Source organism: Acipenser ruthenus, chromosome 15 (assembly GCF_902713425.1).
Source record: "Acipenser ruthenus chromosome 15, fAciRut3.2 maternal haplotype, whole genome shotgun sequence".
Lineage (NCBI taxonomy): Eukaryota > Metazoa > Chordata > Actinopteri > Acipenseriformes > Acipenseridae > Acipenser > Acipenser ruthenus.
The window spans coordinates 30,745,808-30,770,118 of record NC_081203.1 but is presented as its reverse complement, the minus strand read 5'-3'; the positions used below and the strand labels follow the sequence as shown (position 1 = coordinate 30,770,118).

Below are 24,311 nucleotides of genomic sequence, written 5' to 3'. Positions count from 1 at the left end.
AAAGCCAAGAGGATGTGAAACAGGATGTAATAACTCTAATTCAGTGACATTTTAAGAACGTAGCTTGGTTTTGGTCAGCAACAGTATCAGATAATGATGGTGGTTAGGATGTTAGTAAATTATTTTACAAATACTGTTACGAAGAACATATTGTTAAAATATGTTCATTTCAGTTACAGTGAGTGGTGTGTCAAATCAAATCCCTTGACGCTATGCTTCCGTTTTTGAGTGCACTACTTTACTTGATTCGACTTTTCAATATGTTGGCACCCTGTTTCACTGTGCAGACCCCCACCCCCTGAGTAAATAGGAGCTTTAATAGTAGATGTGCAAACTGCAAACTATATCTGTGGCAAAAACCAGTGAGAATGTAGTTCCTGTCTGAGGCTAAACAGTAGGTAATTCTGAAATGTCATGGCTACAATGAAATCAGTAGACTAGGAAGAGACTTTTAAAGAACCATTCATCTGGCCAGCCAAAGGACACAGCAGTGCCATGGGTGCGTGATCTTTCTGTCAAAAGATAATGGTGTGACTCTGGAGGGCTGATAGAGTGTAACTGCAGAAGAGGTCTAGACACTGCAGTCTATGGATAAAAACAATGTCTTCTAAGAGTGGTTTGTTGTAGCCATAACCAGCCTATGAGATTTGCTTTAGTACATCACATGTCATTTTTTTTTTAAAAAACTGTACTGTTTACAGCCTCTGGGAATTGGAGTCATTTGTTTTGAGAACAAAACATGTCTGGTAAATTGTACTATGAGTGGTTCTTTTGCCTTTTTAAAATGCAGAAACACGGTCATCTGCAATTTCTATTCACTATTCTGGTCAATGTGCCTCAACCCTACTCTCTGATGTCCTGTGATGCTGCTAATACTGTATGTGCTAATCTATTGTGTTGTGGGTACACCATATGATTCAGAACCGGTTTCAATCTTAGCACCTCAAAAAATACCATTGTTGTATTGGCTTACTCATTATGAGACCCCCCCATCTGTAAAACATATCCGATATTAACCATCATCAAAAAAACAAAAAACCATCCAGCCCCGAGTCCTGGCTGTGTCACTGTCCCACACACACGTTATATAGTCTTTTTTGTGCCTGTACCGCACATGCAATGCAATCGAAATACCACACTGTCTCGGAGCTACCAACTGTAGTTTGTGTTTTCACTTCAACTCTACAATAAAGGGAGGGCTTTATGTATTGCGGTAATTTCAAACAGCTTTCCTTTATTGCATTCAAAACCCCCGGAGGGTAGTTTTTCTAAATGCAAGTGGGCAGTGCCTCTGCAGTGCGGGCTGAGGTGGGGAAGGTTGACTGGTTGCAGATATTCAAAATCAATGAGCTGTTGTAAACAATTGATGTCCAGAGGGAGGCTCTTCAAAGGTGTCAGAGTAAAAATTTATTTTATTGTTGTTTTACAATATGTAAGAGGTCCATAATGGGATTTGCAACTGAAACATTTGTGCCTGTCTTCAACAGCTGCTGCTGAAAAGATCTGCAGCTGACAAAATGCTGTCATTGCATTGCTGCACATTGGAGTTTATTAGACTATCTTGCATTTTGAAGCTAAAGGGCATTTATACAAGTTACATAGTGCTTGCTTTACACTATCAAGGTGAAAGGTTTTGTTAACAAAATAGCCAAATGATTCATTTAGAATATCTAGTATACTGTTATGATGGGGAACGGATATCACCACCAGTTGAATTTAATCCTTACATTAACTTCTGATTTATATATTGCAATACTTAATACAAACATGTCAGGTTCTCAATTCAGTAAACTGCAAGAAGTGCATAAGCAAGGCAGTCCCTTTAAAGGGGCTACAGCTAATTTAATAACCTATTCATCTTACCTGTCATGCATTTCCTTTTGCTATGTAGTTCTCACAGCTGCAGTTTGGGATGAAGTACACTTTACAGCAAACATGTATTTTTTATTTTAATGTATATCAATTTTCATGCTTTACTTTTAGAATAACTGCCAATTCATTAACCATTGTGAAGTGTACAAGAATCATTAACATGGATTTTCTTGATTCAAATTTTAAATTATTATCCAAGGCTACAATCCCCAGATCAGGAGGATGAAAATGAACAGGTGGGTTTTACTCAGCATGATAAGGTGAACTATACCCATTCGAAATTTCCTCCCCGACAGCAGTCGTGCAAAGGCCCTGTGAGCCCCCAACCATGATGGGTAACTCAGCACAACCAGGATTTAAACCTGCAATCTCCTGATCGTATGACTCACCCTGCCCTTTGCCTGACTTTACTGCTGAAATGACTAGATGTTGTATTGTGCAAAAATGACTAGGAAGATAAGTCATTCACTCTTGTTGTCTTGAATTCCAGTTTGGTTGCCTGTTAAGGTTTTCTTTAGTCAGCTGAACCCTGATTGTGGTAAACTCATTAGAGAATATTCCCCAAAGCCACTTCTTTCACTTTGAGTCAGTTTGTAAACCTAATAAAGAGAAGCATGCCAGTAAGAGGTTGAAATGTAAGCCTGATCGTGCTCATCTTGCCTGGAAGTGCACAATACAGACATCATTCATATGAGAAGTTTCACTTCACTAACTCAGTAGGATTTTGGAAGCTGTTTCGTTTTGGCTCTTGGCATTAAATCAAATACAACCAGCTTCCCACTTCTTTCTCTGGTTGTATATCTTGGCTACACAGTTAATGACACAGCATACTACTGTTGCAAAACACGAGGAAGAGAAAGAGATTAAATTCAGAGAACCATCTTTTTTTTTGTATTTACCTCTCTAAATCATTTCTTCACCAGCTTCTTCTTATCACAAATGTAGATCTTGACACACAGATAAAGACAGCGTGTTACTACACAGAACACGAGAAAAATGTGTTTGCAAAAACAAGAACTAAAAAAATCTAAATACTTAAAAAGTTGAAGATTCTGAATAATGTTAAATCAAAGCATTAGTATTCGAAGGAAAACATAGATTAAGTTCAAGAAACAACCATAATTGTCTCAGTGGATCCAAAATCTGTCAATCTGCATGACACTAGATTGTGTGCAGGAAGGATACAACTCTCTCCATTTAAAATGTGATCAGGTCTTCTTTACAGTTAATCCCCATTTTGTCTGCATATTTGAATAGCGTATATTGCCTATTCATAAATAGGTATTTAAAATGCTCTCCTTGGAAACAATAAATAAATAGATAAATCATACAATAACGAACAATATACAGAAAATATTATTTATTTTTAATACAGGCAAAACTAAGTCAATTGCCCACATCAGTTTTGCATTACAGCGATCAACACAATGTACATGCTGGAAATATTTACAATATTTTAGAGAAGTATAATATTTCAGTTTTAACAAAATGTGAAATGTGAGATGTTCAACCAGACAGTGTAACAATATATGCAAAACAATAAGGCAGGAATTCAATTCAAACTAATATCACTGCTATAGCCATGGTGGTGTTACCCTTATATTAGCAATTATTTTCAATGACAATGCAGCACTACAATGGCAATGCAATGGTTCTGTCCTGAAGGGCAACAATAGTACAATGGTGTGAGTAACTGGTGAAAAGGAGTCACATTTGTTACAATTGAATATAGTCACATACTAATGGCATCACAATGGTATGAACCAACTGTGGAAACTGTGAAACATTGGTTCCATGTCCATTGTGCTGCCATTGCTGGAAATGATGCACTCTACTAATGGTTTTCCGAGGTTCTTCAGGGCAATACACTGGTATTATTTTGGTATGCCACTAGTATTTTTCCCAAAAAAAAAAAAAATCTTTCAGGTTATAGAAAAAAAGAAAACCGTACAGCAGTTAATCACCCATTCACACTAAACTAACCATTCTAAAGGACATAACTATATAAGCATATAACTAAATAGCAACTGGTATTTTTCAAATTTCACAATATATAATAAAAAAAAAACGACATCTCACAACATCCTTTACTGAAAGCGTGTAAACAAACTATCCTTCTTTTTCAGCTGGGGCTGCATTTACATCATTCAGTCCACCAGATTGTCTAGGCTTTTTCTTGAAAATCAAGACAGCAGTGAGCATGTCTGTTCTGGCACTTTCACTTACAAAGGAATAGAGAAAGGGGTCAGCAATGCAGTTGAAGCTTGATAGAGCCATGGTTATTTTGTAGGGCACAAACAGTCTCTTGGCAACTTCGCACATTTGTGGCTCGGTTATGCTCCGAATCAGCATAACGATATGGTAAGGAGTGAAGCAAATTAAAAAAGCTACCACAATGCTTAAGAGCAACTTTTTAATCTTTATCTTATCATGATCTTGGGTGGCTATATTACTTTTGATAGCTTTGTAAATCCTTTGACAGCAAAATATCATCAGCATTGCTGGCAGCAGGAACCCTATAAAGAACCGCCCACAATTTAACGTAGCTTTCCATTTTTCCAAAGGATATCTGTCGTAGCAGAGCAAATGGTCCGAGTGGTCATTTTGAGTCAATAAAATAATATTACCTGACAATTCAATAGCCCAGATTAGTCCGCTGACGTAAATTGCAGTTTTTACTTTTCTCAAAACATAGAATCTTAACGGATAAACAACCGCCAAGTATCTGTCTATTGATATGCAGCACAGGAAGGCTGCACTAGTATAAAAGTTTGTGTACATCAGAAAGCTGCACAACCTACACAGATGAGGCCCATGCTTCCAGTTGTCATGTTGCAGAGAGTAATCCACCCATAATGGCAAGGTCAGCGTGTAAAGCAGATCTGCCATTGATAAGTTGAAGAGGTAGATGCCTAGCTCATTTCCCCTTTTTATATGTTTGTAGGACACGTATAGTGATAACGAGTTTGCTGGAATGCTTATCACAATGACAGTAATATACACTAAGGGGAACACAAACTGGTCAAGGCCATGCTCAATGAAACAGTCCGTGGTATTATTCAAGGACATTGAAACAGGATAGTCTGGTTTCCAATCTTCAAGACTTCTGGAACAAAAACAAACAAAGCAGAGGAAGTATCCAAAGAAGCAATTGCAGAATATGCATAAATATCATCAGTGTAAAGCCTATAGTAATTATTATTACATAGAGAAAAACATGATCTATTCTGACTGGCAGCACTGGCGCTCTATGCTTCCGAGGGTTACAAAGTATTTTTGAATTTGTACATACCAAATACAAAACGTGCTCAGTAGTAAATACAGGTATCTGTGCTACTAAATTCCAATAAATAAATAAATATGCAACAGAGAAATCAATTAGAAAGTTGATACCTGTTTCTTGTCCCTTATCGCTTGCCCCTTCTGGTACTACACCTGCCTTATTGCAGTGTTGGTCTAAAGTGATGTACAGCACTTCCTTCCTTTAAAAATAACAGGATGTCAACAAGCATACATTTCACACAACCCACTTGTGTCTGTACCTGCTTTCAAACCAAAACAATGTTGTCATTGAATTTATTAAGTATCTTTTAGTATTTCTAAATGTCATAGTTTCATAGTGACATATATGTCTTCAAGGATAACTTTTAAAAAAGGAAATTACTTCAATTATTTTCACTTACCTTCTCCTAAATTATTGATGGTGGTTCTGTTGCTCCAAACCTTATAGATAACCGATCCAGTTTAATGCCACTTGAGTGTATTCAGCAAACCAGATCATTTAAAGTTAACATTTGGGACAATTTAGAGGAGTAAAAGAGAGAGACAAAATAAGGAAGTGTTGCATGGGTAATTTTATTGATGCACAGTTCACACACCCTAGTCTCTGTAAGTCGCCTTGGATAAAGGCGTCTGCTAAATAAACAAATAATAAAGAGACTCTTGCTGACCGAAGAATTACTGCAATTTCGAACACATGTTGCAAGAAAACAAATTGGTAAATTGGTTCAAGACCATGGTGCATGTCCTAATTTCGTGTTTTACACATTGTACCTTTGTAAGGTGCAACACTGCACGCTTCTTTTTGTTCTGTAAATGAACTTTTCAAGAGCTTTCAGATAGTGTAAAGTATATATCTCTTCAACAGTGGTTGCAATATGTTTGACAGTGCTATATGGTATTGAATAAAATGCAGTGGTGTGGCACACATACAATGAATAGGAGTTATCACATGGCCTATTGTTTTAGCCTGTTGCAGTATTTTAATATTTAGTCAAAAAAGAGCATCTATCTGAGACTTATCCTGTCCAACACATAACCTGCTCATTCTTTTATGATCTGCTTTTGTGCGATGTGTGTGTGTGCATATATATATACACACACACACACACACACACACACACACACACACACACACACACACACACACACACACACACTATTTATGCTACCGACCAGTGAGCAAAGAAACACAACATGGATGTACAAAACAGTAACTAAGAAAGTGGGTTCCTGTATCCTGGGGTGGAATTTATTTTTATCACCAATTTGACAAACTCAACATGAATTGTCCCTCCAATACTGGAGCTGTTTCATTTAATTCTAACTAAATACTGTATTTTCTCATTTACTGTACAAAGGATGCCATCTGCTGGTAAACTACAATACAGCAAAAAATAACCATTTCAATATACAATGTATTTTAGGGTTTTCATTATCTGCTTCAGGCAACCACAAACTGAGACAGCTCTGGTCAGAATGCAATCCCATAAGGCCCACTCTGACATTCTTATAAAGAATACTGGCAGGTGTGTCTGATTCCCCAATTCTGTTACACCTGTCTATCATAACTGACCACGTGAGAATTAACTTTCGTCAGACCTACACAGCCACCCCGTTCAGCACAGGGAATGCAGTTTAAATATACTATACTGCACACTTGACAGTGGATTCTGTCACATGCACATACACTAGTGTTCAAATATTACATTTTCCCCCATTTAATGCCATGGGGATTTTATTTTACAGGTGAAAATCTATTTCTTTGCAAATATATTTTGCATAGAATTTTGCTTTCACCATGCTTCTACAGTACAATTAAGTAGATTTTTTTTATTTTTTATGAGGTTTACCAAACAATAAGTGTTGTGTCTGGGTTGTGTATATTGTAGTATGAACGGTAATTGAAGATGAAGATGACAATTTTTATTAACAAATACATTAAAAAAAAAAAATCATAAAAAGATAGAAAGTAAAACCCAGCATTTACTGTGACCTAATGTCTTTGTTTTAGCATCAATAACTAAGCTATTTATGAATTGTTTAAGAACAGTCTTATAAATACAGCACATTGAGTCACCTTAAAAATACAGAAGGTCTTTGTTCTGACAAAGCATTTTAACTATAAGAAAATATAAAATATATAGCTCTTGGTTCTCAACATGGATGAATCTGATTAAGGCTTACTGTATGTACAGTGGAAGTAGATGGCGATTTTTTAAAAGGCATATTCTTAAGCTTCCCCTTCAAAGACTGCTGCAATTTCTTTATTTCATTTTTTGCGGATTCACTCACAAAACAGTAAAAAACTGGGTCCAACACACTATTTAATGTGGTCAGGGCTACAGAGAGAAGATATGGGTGTCTCATTTGTTTAGCAAAAGCGCAGTTTCGGGGTTCCCAAATGCTTCGCAGGAACATTATTGTCTGGTAGGGAGCAAAAGAAACAAAGTAAGTCATCAATGAAAGAAACAGTAGCCTCATGATTTTCCTCTTCTCACTGTCTTCAGTCCCGGTGCTGGCAAAAACAGACTTTAAAATCTTCATATAGAAAAAAAACATTAAAAGCAAGGGTAAAAGGAATCCGGTGAGACACCTTATCAGATTTACAATGACAACCTTTTCTGGTATAGGAGGTTTATTATCAGAGAAAGAATATAGCATGTCCTCATAATACAAGTATATTATGTGGAAGGATAACTCTACAACCCAGATAACTATGCTCATCTGCACAGCAAATTGAACAGACCGCAAAGTGGCAAAATACAGGGGATAAACCACTGCAAAGTAACGATCCACAGAGATGCAGCAGAGGAATGAGGCGGCAATGTAGAAACTGTTGTCCATGATGAAATAAGTCAGACTGCACAGTGTGTTGCCCACATGAGGTCTGAGGGAATTCTGAATCCAAACAGGCAGAGATAAAATATACAAAAGATCCGAAACACAGAGATTTACCAGGTAAAAAATACTGAGTAGACTATCGGATAAAAAAAAGAGTGTTCACATACATGTCGTCCTCTTTGATACATGTACCGGTGCTGTTGAACCCATTCTGGCTGTTTCTTACTTCCATCTTTTAGCATTCAAGTTGCTTTTATCCTGTTCTCACTTCATTTTAATCCAAAGGATGAATTGATTTCTGTAGTATGCACACCATCCCAAGCCATCTGAAAGCCTAGTTTTGGAAAGAGCCATGCAAATCCTAATTTGCATACAGTGGATGGAAAGAAGCCTGTGGTTGGTGGTATAAGTACATGCATGTAAATAAGACACAAGGCATGTTTTGTCTCATGCAAACCCCCCTAAGCCTATTTTATGGGTAGAATCCCCCTCTGCACTTATATGGTAGTGGCACCCACATCTGCAGCCAGCTTCCCCCTGTGCTATAAGCTAACTGATGCTTCGGTTGGCAGAGAACTCCACCAACAACAGAGATTCACAGGATCTGTTTTACTTCAGACCTGCAGGTCTTTAACCAATAGCCAATTAGATTTTCAACGGCAAAACAACTTCATTTAAACACTGCTTTCTTACTTTTTTCTTGGTTTAATATTTTATTTGGTTTTCATTAAAGTTTGTTTTGGCTCTGCAATGCACTTTACAGTACAATTAGATTCTCATAAAACACAAAATAAGATATACAGCAGTCTGTTTGCATCATGGCTGGATACAGTCTGGTGGTAACATGGAACTAATAACTCACTGGGTTAAAACAGGCTGCCTGCCAGCCCTAGTGTGTAACAGGGCAGAGGCTGGGCATGAACCGTAGACTTCGCACACCCCAAGCCATCATCTTAACTACCACACAAAGGAGGCTGGTTTGCACAATTAGCTATAAAGCAGCTAGCCTAATCTCACTGCCAGTGTTCATAATCCACTACAGCGGTGTACAGTACTGGAATGTTGTGTATAATTCTGTAGATGTATTGTTAGGGACCTTCGTAGTATAAGACTACTATTAGATAAAGTCTAGCGATGGCAGTCTGGAAGTTTCTTTTTAGTATTGGTACTGTATTGCTAAAAGTATTATGATTGGGTGTTTAAAGTTATGAATACAGTACCTTCAAACCTTCCTGAAGGTGAACAAGCAGTGTGATTTGATTGTATGTATGTGAAAAATCTTAAGCTGAGGAAACACGGAGCCACTTTGTGGCTTGGAACTTGGTTTCAGGAGACTAGGATTCAGTCCACTGCATGGTACACCAGGGAAGATGGGGTCTGATACAGCAAAGTTGGCTCAAACTAGATCTCTCGGTCTTCTGGACACAGGTTTCAAGCCACTGTTCCTAAAAAAGTGGCTTTGTGTTCCCTCAGCTCTATAGCTAATGCAAGCTTGTATTTCACTGCAATGCATGTTTTTGTTTCACCAGTTTTATGTAATCAGTCTTTTTTCAACTTTATAAACATTATTGCGCTGACCCTAAAAGTGGTTTACAGAGCAGCTGGCAGATACAGATTTGACAGAAGTATTTATCAGATGTACACTGCGGTTTGTGGATGTTTATCCAACATGTTGCAAAGTATAATGAAGAAACTGATACAAATCACCAGCATTTAAACACATTTTGGTGTCCTGATTATCTTGGCCTATTTAAAAAAAAAAAAAATCAGTTTTTTGTATTTCATTTTTAATCATGCTTGACAATTATTACTGTACACATGAAATAGTGCACGGCTACCAATATTTACAAGAAGTTCCTTCACACTACATGGCAACTGTGCGCAACCATTTCCCATAAGCAAAAGCCTAAATAAGAATGACATTGTTTATGCTGGGTGTAATAGGAACAAATACAAACTACACTTTGGCAACAACAAGTAACCTCTTAAATGTTTTATCAGTGCTCTGCTCAGCAAACAGTAGTTAAATGAACTAAATATAAGAAAAAAATGTTCATTACTGTATTAACAAAAATGTAGGGATGCCTCAAGCCTCAAGGCAGGCTTTCTGGGATCGGGTGTTGCAAACGGGCCGCCTGTATGTGACCACTGCAGTAATATAACAAATACGAGTTACAAGATTCACAAAAATATTTTGTAAAGATAGGTAAATAATTGAGTCTTGTTGAATACTTTTGTTTTCGATAACGTATGCTGTGTTATAAGTGAAAACTGCTGCAGGCCACTGCAAAAGTTTGTGGATTCCATGTGTAAGAAAATTCTGATTTATGGGAGTGTGACGAGGTTGGCTGGTGGTGACATCAGGCCAGGAAATGAATGGAAACAACAATAGCAGACTGGGGTACATCTGCACTGCCGTGTGTTTATTGACAAATAAAAAGTTTAAATAAAAGGCAGAAGGGCCAAACTAAACAGACTAACAAACAGATGGACATGGAACAAACAAGTATCGTGCTGGTGATTAACCAGCACGAATAGCAATTGTTTTCTTTTGATTTATTTGACCTCCTCTCTCCACTCCCGTTCTCCACTCTGAACACCCGACCACGAGTGAGTGAAACACTGCATCTTTTATGCAGCTGTACCGAGACTCGATTGCTAATTAACGTGAACTAATTGTGCTCCCTGTGCTTACATACTAATACCCACTTTAATCTGCACGTGGAGTGATTGTGCAATCCTTAAATACAACTGTACATTTTAAATCACTTGTGATAACCCAGACTACGTGCACCAATATTATACCTACATATAACAGACAACATAAAACACAAAACACAAAATACGCACAGGGGCGGGGCACCCTGCCGCAGGGAGATATGGAGACCAAAGTTCATTAATACCCTATAGACTATCTAGTATTACAGAACATTAGAGCTACACATTGACAGGTATTTTAAACTGCAGGTTATTTGTGTTACAAGGTAGGGGTAGTGCTGCATGAACCGATTATTGGATTATTCGGATTCAGCTCTGCACAGAAACCAGGTGCTGACAATCAGGGGAGGGTCATTGGTGTTGATTGGTGTTGGTACCATTCAAAGTGAAACAAGTGAAGAAACAGCTGCTTGGATGATTGCTGCTTTTCTTAGACTCTGTGGAGAACAGCAATCCACATAAACGCCAGCAGCTGTTTCTTCAGGAGTTTCACTTGGAATGGTAAAAAGGAGCCTCATCAACTGTGGAGAGCTTGGTTTAAATAACGGGTTTGTGCAGCTCCAGTTAGAAGTGCTCGTGCTTCTCCTTCCCTTATCACTTATAGCCTGGGAAGTGTTGCACACAATCAGCCAGTCATATTTCTCATGTAGGGGACTATAAAATGTGATCCATTATACCAGGATTTGAGGTTAAATAAACAGTAATAGTTAATCATTGACTTGAAATTACTAAAATCACTACTGCGTCAAGCTTTAACCGCACTGTCTAGCGTTTTTCTAGCGTAATAACGTAAAAACACATCCTGGTCTGCCAACAAACTGTTGAGTGTTTTCATCTGCGCAGTTTGAAATGGAATGTACCAACATTTTTTCTTTTTATATTCAAGATAAAATACCACAGAGATGAAACTCTCTTGCGTCACAGGCTCAGCATAGGTCAGCATGGAAGACATAAAATATCATGGAAGACATAAAACAGACACATTAATATGGCACAGTATAAAAAAAAAATCATCCTCCGATTTGACATTCAACTAGTGAGTACACCTCAGATTTCTAAAACCAAAGCTAATCAGAAATTGTGAGCACACACACACACACACTCATTATCTGGTTTTAACTGCTTTGTTAAATCAATAAAGTGCTTAAATTGGTCCTTTTATTATATATGCATTATACATATATCTTTATCAATGGTTTCATGATGTTATCTGTATTATTGCCAATCCATTTCTGTATTTTATGAATCAGTATTAAATATTATACCATCCTTGTTGTGTGCAGAGACTGTTTAATTCTTTAAGCACTCAGTTTCCTCCAGCTTCTCTCTTGTGGTGACGATTGGTATTCTATGGAATTAGAGAGCCAGAAGCTCTGCTACTAAGAGTTTGATGAAATGGCGAGTAAACCTGTGGCCTATTTATTATTGTTTCTTTGTTTTGTTTATTACAGTGCTTTGTTTTTTATTATGTGTAACGAGTCTCTGTATAGAGACAGAACGCTTTGTATTATTGACTAATATTTGGTATACATTTGATATCTAGGATTTTCTCATTTCATTTCCAGTACTGGTATTACCCAGTAAATAAAAAATGAACCTGTTTTACTATCACAATTTGTACCCTTTGGTCATATTAATGAGACAGCATGCTTTGACATACTGTAGTCTTGCCAGTTTGTACACAGCTGTTTTATGTTTTATTTGATTCTTTCAGTCAAGTTCAATTTAATGATGGCAATAGATAGACTAGAGTCATATCAATGCAATATATTTTAAATAACATTTGACCTCATGATTACAGATCATTCAATTCTCATGCATGCAATCTTTGTGTAGGCTTTCTCTCTGAACAGTTCTTGGGATGACCTTTGGCCCCTGAATGTTTAGGTAAGAATTTGTATTCCACAAATTGCTTTACTTTGGAGTAATTTCAATAATTTGAAATATTCTTAAATAAAAATGAACCACTTCTAAAAGTTTTTCATAGTAAAAAATACCAAGGTACTTCATTTTATATTATGCCTGACTCCATTTCGCTAAAGTAAACACAGTAAATGTTTACAAGGGGGAAATGTTTTGTAAGAGAATCCTCTCAACGCACAGTATGTAATGCTGCACATCCCAACACGCTACACAGGTTAATCAAATAATATTTACAGGTGTTTTCTTCTGTATTTTCAGTGTGAATTGGCATACCCGGCTGCAGAATGAACAGCTCAAACTGCAGTACATAAGACACGTCAGATAAACTACTGTTTGCAGTGGCGTACAGATGCGTTTTTACCATTGGATTTCCAATCAACTCTCTCGCCATCATGGGATTGTATCAGGTTACCAAGACTATCAGCACCTGTGCATGTGATCAATCTGATGATAACAGACCTGCGTTACTTATCCACATTGCCTCTATGGATAATCTATATTGTACAAGGCCACAAATGGAAACTTGTGGAAGTGCCATGTCAATTCAGCCGGTTTCTGTTTTTTATGAACATGCATGCCAGCATTTACTTTGTGTGCTGTATTGCTGTGGACCGCTACCTGGCTATTGTCCACCCCTTAAAATCAAGAAGGATTCGCACTTTCAAAACCGCTGTGTTTGTTGGCATTTTTGGAAATGAAATACCACGACTTAGAGCCTTATTACCTGCATGGCTGCTCATGTTTCTTGTCTGTTTTGGACCCTTTAATATAATTTAATGTCAATGTTTATTGCAAGCTATGCCTTTGTCAATGGCCAGCTGTGTGTGTCCCAGTCTCCATGCTTTGTTCTACAGGGTCAGTATAGCTATAACAAGCTTTAGCAATCTCATTGACCCAGTGATGAACATCTTTATTTGTTAAGGGGATAGGAGTAGATTAAAAAATGTATGTCACTGTGAAAGCATTAATTAACAACTGCAAGGGCAGTTATATATATTTACTCAAAGCAAGCCATTATGTATTCTGTTTTTATTTTTCAATATTTCTATTTGATTAACTATTAGTTACAGGTTTAACTACGCTGGAGAGCTGTCCTCCAGTGGCCTTTTTCAAAAACACAGTTAAGCATCAGTTTACGATGCAGTAAACTAATGTGTTCTATCTGTTGTTTTGCTTGTCATATCTAAACCTTTTTGTGGAATAGATGTAAATGAATGTATTGTATAATAATTGCTTTTTGTTAGTGAAAGCTGTCAGATTGAAGAGAAAACATTTACCTTAGGGCAAGTAAACACTGTCCCCATTGAACTACTGTAATTGCATCTCTGTGCCAGGTACACAATGAAGGATTTACACAAGGTGGAGAGTTTTATGGAGAATGATCTAAATAATTAAGCTTGGTCCTACACTTAATATGATTGTCGAGATCCATTATAATTTATTTTTATTGTTTTGTGTGTGTTGAACATCTAAAGTAATTTAATGACATCGAGGAGCCTGTGAGTTTCTGGTGCAAACTATGGAAAATGTAAGGAACACATTTTATTAAAGAAAAGTCAACATGGTTATGAAAAACGGTGTTTTTATTATCTTCTAGTTGATTAATGTAAACATATTCGTATAATAGCGTTTCCACGTGATTTCCAGTAATTCCCACGCAGCAAGGAAGGAACTGGAACGTACAAAAAATACAAATAAAAACAGAGACCCCCCCGGCACCGTTGATACATTTTTTAAATGTATGAATTTGGATAACTGATTAAGTAAACTCAAGGAATGTCTATGTAAAAATCAACTTAAGGAGGTCTATAGTTTGGAGAGTTAAGGTAAGGTATAGTTAAATGTATCTTGTTTTTGACGTTATCCAGTATAGTAGTTATCCAGTATTTCACCGAAAGGTATCACAAGTTTCGAAAAACTGTAGTGTATTTTTCAGGGAAGCACTTGTTCTACGTAGCCTATGTGTTTTTTTTTTCTATAAACAACTTGGCATACAGCCTGAGAGGTGAGGGCTTTGACCCCAGATAAAGCAAATACAATTCTACAAGGCAGCTAGGATGCGTCGGTATAATTATGCCAGCCATTAAATGCGCTTTGTTAGACAGTGTATTTATTTATTTATTTTGTGGTCGTAGCAGTTTAGCATGTACACATTGAGCCAGATTTTAGTTTTTTATGTGACTATGTCCCTACATTGTATTTATGTGTGTGTTGCAAAATACCCATTACTGGAGGATAAACGTACGCAGGAGACGGACCAACGGAGCTATTACCAGTACCTGATCTAAGCTGATATCTATTAGACCTAAGGGTAGAACAAATATTTTTCTTCACAAATATTAGGGAAGGAGAAAAAGTATGTATTGCCTAATGTTAGATACTCTTTTTTTTTTTTTTTAAATTAGAACAAGCCAGCTGTATTCGCCCTGTTGTAATGATCATATACCTTTAATAAATGTCACTTATTAGGCCACGGCTATTTAGATTATTCGAGACTGGCTGGTATGCAGTCAGGCCTATCCTTGCACCGCCACCCATGGACAAGACACACCTTACAAATGGCGCCCAACTGCATACGAATTACACAGAGTCCAGCATGTTCTCCGGTTTCATACAACACACATGTTGAGCATAAACCTAAACCTAAACCTAACATGGCTTGCTCTCTGAGACTGAGCCAAACTGTACCGGCCAGTCCCGAACAATCTAAAGGGGCGGGGCTTAAGTGACATTTATTAAAGGTATTTGCCATAAACAGGTCTTAAAGGGATAATTATACTATGTATATCAGTATTAAATCCACTAAATTGAAAGCAACATTGCTTTTTTTTTTTTTTTTTTTTTTTTAGGTGTCCGGCTTATGTATTTTTTAATTGAAAAAATGTCACAAATTGTTAAAGAAGACAGTTCAAAGAGGAAAAGTCCAACAATCATTAAATATCCCACTTCACATGGATCTGTTACAAATGAAGACCTGCCTTCTCAGCATTCTAAAAGGTCTGTATCACAACATAGTGGACCTGAATCTTTATCAGAGAAAAAATGTACTCCTGGCAGAAAGAGACTGCAGTCACTAAGCCTGAATGACATTTACCATCATGAACTAGAAAAAGTCCCGTCTTTAAACACATTTACAAACTCTTTTACTGTGAGACAAAAAAAGACAGTAAGTAAACCTGACCCCATTAAAATCTGTTCAGAAACTCGCATCAGGCAAATCAATAAAATAATCTCAGATAAAGGAACCCATGGGAGATCTCAACATTCTCCAGAGGCACATGTTTCTTTTAAAAAAGACCTATCCGAGATGCCTCACAACTGGAAGTGTAGAGGTGGATCTGAGAGTGACACTTTCAATGGAAGTATAGATTTTAGATGTCCTTTTGCAGACCATGGGGATCATCGTAGATTGAGCTCAGAAAGACAGAAATTAAAAATTAAAGAGAGAATGATGAAAACAACTCCAGTAATTGTTGAGGGAGAAAGCCACACCAATCTGCCCATCTCTCTGTCTGAAGACAGATCCATGAAACCCTGCATATCTATTAGAAGGAAGAAGAACCAACCTCAGATTAAAGTACCACTCCAGTCTGTCAATAATCCCTCGTCCTCAATTACTCTTCACACCACAGAGCTGAATTCAGAAGGGAAAAAAAAGTCAAATTCTCAACAAGACAATACAATACAAGATGAACAGAAAAGCAAAGGAGTACATGAATTGGGAAGAACCGATGCTGGTGTTGTGGAGAATGATACATCATTGACTGACGAAGGTGAATTTAGCAAAGGACTGAAGGTGGACACAGTTAGTCAATGTAGTATCACAGATGATGAACAGCCAAATTGGATTCATACACAGTATGTGGAATCAACTGCGATTGCAGAAACAGGTAAAATCTATTTAAAAACACTATTTGCTACTCGTAGTGTATAGGTTGTTAAAAAAAAAAACAAAAAAAAAAAAAAAAAACATGACATAGTTCAAGTATACTGTCATTTAAATTTTTAAAAATATTTTTTAATGTATAAAAAGCAAATTACATATTTCAAAAGGTGTTAAAAAAGTTGGAGCAATGAATACATTATGTTATCATTTCCAATTTGGTTTATAAACATTTCTACATAGTTTACACCTCAAGGCAAAGAAAGTTGTTTGACCTTTTAAACAATAGTACGTCACACAGATGAAAATACACTGTTATCGGTGCAGAATTTTACCATGGTTTTGTATAAACTATGCATTCTTTACTTTCCCCATATTCACATGAAAAAGCAAGTGTGATATGCTTGGAGCTAATTTGGGCAACATTTGCATGTTGCAGGTGATGGAATTCAGGAGAAATTTGACAGTGCATCAATGCATATATTCGTAAGTGTTGCTTGTTTAGTTTTACATGGTACAGGTAGTACTCTATGTGTGTATACAGTAATAGATACGGGTTGGGTTGCTGAGTGTTTAAATTAAATTTATCATTTTTATTGACATGTGTTTAAAGGCCATAATTATGAGGTTGGAAGAAATTAGCCTGGCTACAGAACAATATAGTGAAGCAAGCCAAGGGATTAAAATACTGGAGCTAACTCAACATAATGTACCCAGCACTGCTTTCAGTCCCTGAGTTGTATAATGTAACTTTTTCTTGGTTTACAATTGATCATTTCTACTTGACTTTAATTAGAAAAAAGATATGGAGTACAGATACTATACTTTGAATTGATTCTCTTTTTATTATGACAGGACAACTGGGAAAGCCTAACATTATCAGGATCACTGATTGAAATTGAAACACAAGCCGGTCGACAATTTGATTTTGAGTCAGGGGCAGATGGCTGCTTTACTATAAATTCTTCTGAAGTTGCTGAACTCAGCATTGGGGACAAGTAAGATTTTGCTTTGTTGCATAATAATGAAATGGTATATTTAAAATATGTATTAGTACAGCATTCATGAAATCATATTAATAAGATTCTACTTGTGCAAATGCATGTGAGCCTCCTGAATGAATGTAAACATTGTCTGTATTTAGATCTGCTGCAATGTAGATGAATTATGTCAACCCCTGTTTAAATGAAATGGAAAGCCATAGTCTCAAAAATATAGGTTGAAGGACTCTCTGCTAAGTCTGTTTATTAGGCTTGTGGTGTATCCCCAAAAGTCTATACAACTTTCTCTGTTTTTTAATGCATTTATATGTATTGAAAGCTCTATCAATTTTCTTTAATTTAAAATTAGTTGTCTATTTAACAAAGGGGCTAGGGGGTTCCCCATAAGGGCTCCTGTTTAACAGGTAGAATTGAAATAAGAGTGTTTCAGTTTACTTTATAGCTCTATAGCTCTGAAGCTCCCTTAAATGTATTCTGAATGTTCCTGGAAGCATGATGCCACTGTAAATGTAATTCAATTTAATTTTTTATAATAACACTCTGAATTTTCAGTTGAGGACATGTTGTCTTCTCCCAGGCTAATTGAGGTGAACGGCATTAATGTTGCACATTTCTCAAAACTGGAACTGAATTCCCTGATGGATGAATGGGGCACTGCTCGGCTTTTGATCCTGCACAACAATAATCAAAACAATGAAACGCAAACAGAAGAGGGCAGTTATGGAGAAACAAAAGTGAGTGGGATAGATTAAAGTAGAACATTAAAAGGAAATGCAATGAAAAGTATCAAATACCAAAATGTAATTTCTAATTGAATTTTTACATAGCACACTAAAAATTGTTCCTGCAGTGGCTTTTTGATTTGAAGTATATAATCTAAAGCAGGGGTCTCCAACCCTGGTCCTGGAGAGCCTCAATCCTGCAGGTTTTATAGATGTCTTTACATCATCAATGGCTAAAGATCTGGAACTGAGAGCTCAGTTAAAACGAAAACCAGGAGACCCTGTAGCTCTCCAGGACCAGGGTTGGAGAACCCTGATCTAAAGTATTTCCAAAGATGAACTCGTGTTTGCATGTTTAGATGATGGGATTTTGAGATTGATCTGAATTTGTGAATGTCCACATGACACAATTTGAACAATAAATAAATAAATACAATTAAATGCAACGACACAGAATATAGTTATGCGTGCTTTAGGTATAGACTTATAACACTACGCCTGACACATGGTTTGGGTAGAATGGTTCACTATTTTAAAGCCATGATTTGATGCGGGTCTCTTGAATTACCACATTTGATATCAAACTGCTTTTATATCCACTTAGAGGTTCTACAAGTTTGTAATTAAAATGATCTTTTATAATTTAGGATTGAAAGAAGACAATCAATGCCAAGACATGATTTGCTGCTGGGCTTTATTTTTCTGCATTTATTCTCTAATGTATGGTGCTTTTATCAAAAGCACTATTTCAATAAAGCAGAAACTGATACAAATTTTGAACACAAATTGTATTGCTTTCTCTGCTTAAAGTATGAAGGACATAGTTTATTGTTATTTGCATTGTAGACTCCAGATCTCCCACTTTCTAAACAGTTCTGCTCAAAACAGATTATGAGTGTATTAAATTGTGAAGTTTTATCAGGTAAACCACTCTAGGTTTGATATCCACTATGGCCTCAATGGCCATTTATCTTTATTGGCCATTATGCAGTGGCACTATAATGGTAATGCAATGGTTTTGTACAGAGTTGTAATGGTAGCACAAGGGCAGCTGCAGTGGTTAGTGCTTTTGGTAGAATTCATATGTTGAAATACAAATGTATGAGTGATGATCCCATTTGGCTGATGAGATGAAAAACAGATTAACAAACCAGCTCATTTCTGTTAGCATTTAGCAGCTCATGCAATCTATCAAGCACTAACCTTGTTTGTTAAGAACATTGCACTGTAATATGCTTAAACAAGGTAATTTGCATGCCACAAGTTCATTGAATAGCCTAATGTTACACTGGTGAGTGAGGATTTACTCTATGAGAATGTGTTCTTCATTGCTCTGCATTTATCAACAGAGATTTGGTTGGTTGAACCACTTTTAAAAAGGTGGCCTGTCCATAAACGTCAATGTCTTTGTGCTAACTTTAGTATGCTATACTTATACAGTACTTACAAAGGTCCTTTTTCTGTTATTAAGGAGGTTTATCATTATCAACCAACCTGATATATTGATAACATAAACTGATGTACAATATCAGTTTCTCAGATAGAAAAGTTAAACTTTTCCATTGAGTCTCTTTGTTGAACAACTCATTTTAACAATAAATCAAAGATAACTGTTCAATTTAGCTTTCTTAAACAAGTTTAATTGCAAAAAACTAACAGAAATATACAGGATATTAAAGGCATGTGTTTACATAATACAGCTGTAATACGATCATGCTTCATTAAAACATTACTTTAGTGATAACTTTTTATGTGATTTAACCTAAGTAGAAGTATATTGTATTTGCATATTGTCTTTGTCAAGGAAAACACGATCCCAATGTGCTTTCCAATAGATGGAGCAGCCTGAAAGACCATGGCTTTCAGGTTGGTGAAAATTCAATATAGATCTGTTTAAAACTGCAGGAAATATCCAGCAGTGTATGGCCTGTTGTAGGTCTCATGCCAAGGGCAATAACTTGCTTCTGTAAATATTAAAAAGCAATGTTTTGGTAGGATTGTACCTGCTACATTTGTTAAATATGTAATATTTTGCCTGTACTTTTGCTAAAGAAAAAAAAAATATATATATATATGTATATATATATATATATATATATATATATATATATATATATATATCTTGAGGTGTAGAGCTTTAATCTTATGGTATTATCTTTATAAAATCTCAATTCACTGACGATGTGTTGCGATGACAGATCGCTGCAGTGCAACTAAATCCGATCCTCTCCAGGGCTTGGTGTGTTTAAAAATGTCTGTGATTTTCCTTCTGAAGTACTGACTAGCAAAAACATAGAGTACAGGGTTTAATAAGCTATTTAAACAAGCCATGTATGTTGCAATTTGATTTCCAAGTTCCAGAATTGTTTCCCACGTGCAACCTTTTAGACAATCCACCTGGTACAATATCTCAAGAAAGGTGAAGAAGTGGAAGGGAGTCCAACAGAGAAGAAATGCCAATATAACTGCAAAAATTAATTTATTGGCTTTATTATCACTCCTATCCTCAGAAGAAGCATGCTTTTGGCTTTCCCTCAGAGCTTTTATGATGTGGTAGTTGCAAAATGCAATAATACTTACAGGGAGTAAAAAACCTATAATATTTAAAATTATATATGAAGCCAATGTCCATGATTTTTCAGGGAATTTAAGTAGACACATCACACCATCAAATTCTGGAACATATTCTATGCTTCTGTAAATAACCGATGGTATGCTCATGATAAATCCAAAGAGCCAGATACAAAGACAGAAGACTTTAGCATAGAAAACGCTCCTCATTCTCCCAGTGGTCATGGTCCGTACAAGAGCCAAGTAGCGATCAATACTGACCATAGCCAATAGGTAAATACTGGTGTACATGTTGAAAATAATTGTTACGTTGGTGGTTCTGCACAAGAAATCTCCAAATGGCCAATTGAAATGGTGCATGATGTTCACAGCCCAGAAGGGAAGACCCGCGAGTAACATCAGGTCAGCAGCTGCCAGGTTTCCCAGGTAAATTTCAGCCACTGTGCAGCGACCCTTCTGGAGGAAGAATACTAAGAGGACAAACATGTTTCCAAGCAGGCCTGTCACACAAATAGTGAAAATGTAGGGAGGCACAAATGTATAAACAAAATTTAAATCAGGAAAATATGGGCATTCCGTGGAGCTGTTGTTTTTCTCTGTTCCGTTAATAATGTCATATATGTCTTGGGAAAGGCTTTCTGCCATTTGTACAGGCATCATTTCTTACTCTATAAAAACCAAAACAAAAAATGGTAAGTTAAGACAATTATATTTACTTTTGATGCTGTTGAGATATTTTAAGTCTCAAATACCTTTCAGAGATTCTAGTTTGCAATGTAACCCAAAATAAAGCTGTGCAAAAACGTATCCTAAAAAAGTGCTTTTTGTATTTATACAGACGTAACTGCAATGTAAAATATGATTGCCTCTTAAGAATCATTAAATGTAAATGTAGTGCATAGAAAATCAAAGCAAAATTACCTTGTTGCACCTCTCCAAAATCCTCCTGTCTTCCCTCACAATGAAGTGTGCAATGAAGTGCAGCCTTGGTCAAATTTAAGTATGTCGTGCTTATGTTTGAAATATCACATTCTTTACTTAATCATTCCCTGGCACTTACACCTATACACACAAAACTGTTTATAGTACTGGAGTCTGTTTGGAATCTGCGCCTTGGTAGCAATAATAACCTCCCATACGGAAAATAAATATATATTTAATATATGGAATTATATATTTATTAAACCTGAAATGTATTTATAATATATTTTCTTAAACATGACATGTTGCTTAAATATATTTATAATATACTATAAATGTATTTTGTGACTCAACATATTCACATTTATTTTTTTTATTTTTCTAAATTATATTCAAAATACATTGTAAAATATGTTGTAAATAAATATATTCACATTAATATATTTAAAAGTGTATGCAGTGTTTTCAAACAATATATTTATATATTGCATATAATGGGAGACTGCGACGGTCAGGCAGCACTAAATAAAGTTTATTAAATAAGTTTATTCTTGACGGAACAAATATGGTCGTTAATCAATCTTTCTGCAGATACGGAAGTGTTACAGATACCACATAAAAAATAACTGGGCTAAGCCTAGTATTTAGAAGAAGAAAAAAAGAGAGGTCAATAACAATCAAGGCCACAACAGGCTGTTCATATTTTAAGTCACCTTATATTTAAACTGTATGCCAACCAATATGAAAAAAGAATGAAATTGTAAAAATGTATTTCCAGTTTATTAGTGTTTTTTTTTTTACTTTCATAGCTCTATTTTCAGTAACAATTCCATAGCTATTAATGAATTTTTAATTGGAAGCAGCAGTTTTTTGTAACGTCTCATAGTTTCAGAAGAACAATGTTAGCAGGTCTACAGAGAAGCAGCCCAAACACCTGTTGTAATGCAAACAGCCTTTTAGCATATGTACTGTAGCATATTGTACTTGAGTGTTTTGTATACACTGAATTTTTACAAAATGTTGATATATTCCGTTATGTTTAAAGATAGTAGTTATTTTTAAATGAAATTGCGGAATTCCATTCCTTTCTTATTTATTTGCTTCATATCTGTTTGGTGGAACACATGCAAAATATGGTGTGTGTCCAGGCACTTTACATTATGTAATATATTGTGAATACATTATATAATACATGTTTAGTAAATATATTGAATAATACATTTCTAAAAAATACATGGACAATATAATCGATATATTGTTACCTGAAATTATATTTTAAATATATTTAAAATATGTTTAAGCAAATACATTGTAAATATATTTTCCATATGATGAAAACGGGCCAATTTTAGAATATGTTAAATATATTTTATATAACGTTACATACATAATACATATATTTTTCCATATATTTTTTCATTCCCAACGACTATGAGTTTTATATGAATAATATGTTTACAAAAATATATTTAAAATATATATTTTTTTAGTATGGGCTGTTACCTGCCAGAAATAAATTCAGATATTACCTGGGTTTCCCAACCTTATTCTTAAAATGTTGTCTCTGCGTGAAAATCCTTGTACATCCTGGCTACACAGAGGTGGATGGTAATGGTCAGGTGATGTCAAACAGGTGAGGAGTCTTGATTTGGGATTTCACACTGCAAAGGCTGGGTTCAGCAACACATGAGCTCAGGTTGAGATTGAGATTGTGGGGCTTGATTGCAATATTTATTTCTGTCTGACAACTGACAACTTATTTTTAACCAACGTCACTGTATCTGCTGATGCTATGTGGTTACAGTGTGTTGAAAGCTGATAAACCTACAATGCATTACTGAAATCATGCAAAAAAAATACAGAAGTTAATTTAAGTAAAGGACAGTCAGCAGAAAGTGTGTATGTGGTAATTCTCAGAAGAACATAACCAGACCGCAACAGTAAGGTTGTTATGTTGTAAGTCCAGGAAACACCATGGCTTTAGTTAACAGAATGTTCATTGTGTTGTAATTAAGCAAAACATCACCTGATCAGTTCACAAAAAGTTAAATATGTGGTAATTCTAAGCCAACGCAGTTCCCTCTTTGAGTCAGCTGGACTGCATCTTTTTCTGTCTTCTTTGACTGAGATCTCTACCTTGTTCATTTAATCAGGAATGAAAGTCTTGCTTCGGATCCCTTCTTTTCCAAGGCAGGTAGCAGAACTGGCCCTGTAATGTATTAAAACTTCCTCTGTGTTCTCCCTACATTTTATCAATCATAATTACAGCCAGTTGGTATCTCCACCACTAAATTAGACAAAGAGTCTACATAAACACGTGTGCCACTTAGTGTATTTTCCACATCAGGCCAGGCCTAAGGATCTTAACTAGCTCTGTGATTTCAGAATGGAGTCTGGATCGTTATGAAGTTTGCCAAGAGGTTTTTTTTTTGTTTTCGTTTAGTTCTGAATAAATTACCATCATTAAGGACCTGGTGTCAGAAGACTAGTCAGACTGTCTCTGAATGTGTAGTTTTAAAGTGATTCCTTAGTCTGTTCAGTATGTTAATGAAGGCATTATGAGATACACAGCTATCA

At 36.0% G+C, this 24,311-nt stretch overlaps 4 protein-coding genes across 7 annotated transcripts; 1 reads left to right on the top strand and 3 right to left on the bottom strand.

The window, feature by feature from the left end:
* Positions 1-3,217: 3,217 nt before the first annotated feature.
* LOC117422683 (psychosine receptor-like) lies at positions 3,218-23,481 on the bottom strand. 4 transcript variants are annotated; one of them, XM_034037940.3, is made up of 5 exons: positions 23,264-23,481; positions 16,203-16,270; positions 5,556-5,625; positions 5,266-5,354; positions 3,218-4,978 (listed from the first exon to the last, which is right to left on the bottom strand). In XM_034037940.3, the coding sequence occupies exon 5, from the start codon at positions 4,939-4,941 to the stop codon at positions 3,982-3,984; it is 960 nt and encodes a 319-aa protein (XP_033893831.1). In that variant the 5' UTR covers positions 4,942-4,978; positions 5,266-5,354; positions 5,556-5,625; positions 16,203-16,270; positions 23,264-23,481; the 3' UTR covers positions 3,218-3,981. The 4 variants fall into 4 exon arrangements, with proteins under 4 accessions (XP_033893831.1, XP_033893833.1, XP_058843821.1 ...); XM_034037942.3 differs by having other exon boundaries at positions 3,218-4,975; XM_058987838.1 differs by having other exon boundaries at positions 3,218-5,354.
* Positions 5,712-8,154, bottom strand: LOC117963940 (G-protein coupled receptor 4-like; the record flags this gene model as incomplete). The annotated part of the gene is made up of 1 exon (XM_058988187.1): positions 5,712-8,154. A coding segment is annotated over one exon (846 nt), but the record flags the coding sequence as incomplete, so codon positions are not given.
* Positions 15,944-17,830, top strand: LOC131697650 (uncharacterized). The gene is made up of 3 exons (XM_058988186.1): positions 15,944-16,526; positions 16,959-17,005; positions 17,375-17,830. The coding sequence occupies exons 1-3, from the start codon at positions 15,944-15,946 to the stop codon at positions 17,519-17,521; spliced, it is 777 nt and encodes a 258-aa protein (XP_058844169.1). The 3' UTR covers positions 17,522-17,830.
* LOC131696489 (B1 bradykinin receptor-like) lies at positions 20,321-22,142 on the bottom strand. The gene has a single exon (XM_058987836.1). The coding sequence runs from the start codon at positions 21,471-21,473 to the stop codon at positions 20,415-20,417; it is 1,059 nt and encodes a 352-aa protein (XP_058843819.1). The 5' UTR covers positions 21,474-22,142; the 3' UTR covers positions 20,321-20,414.
* Positions 23,482-24,311: the final 830 nt, after the last annotated feature.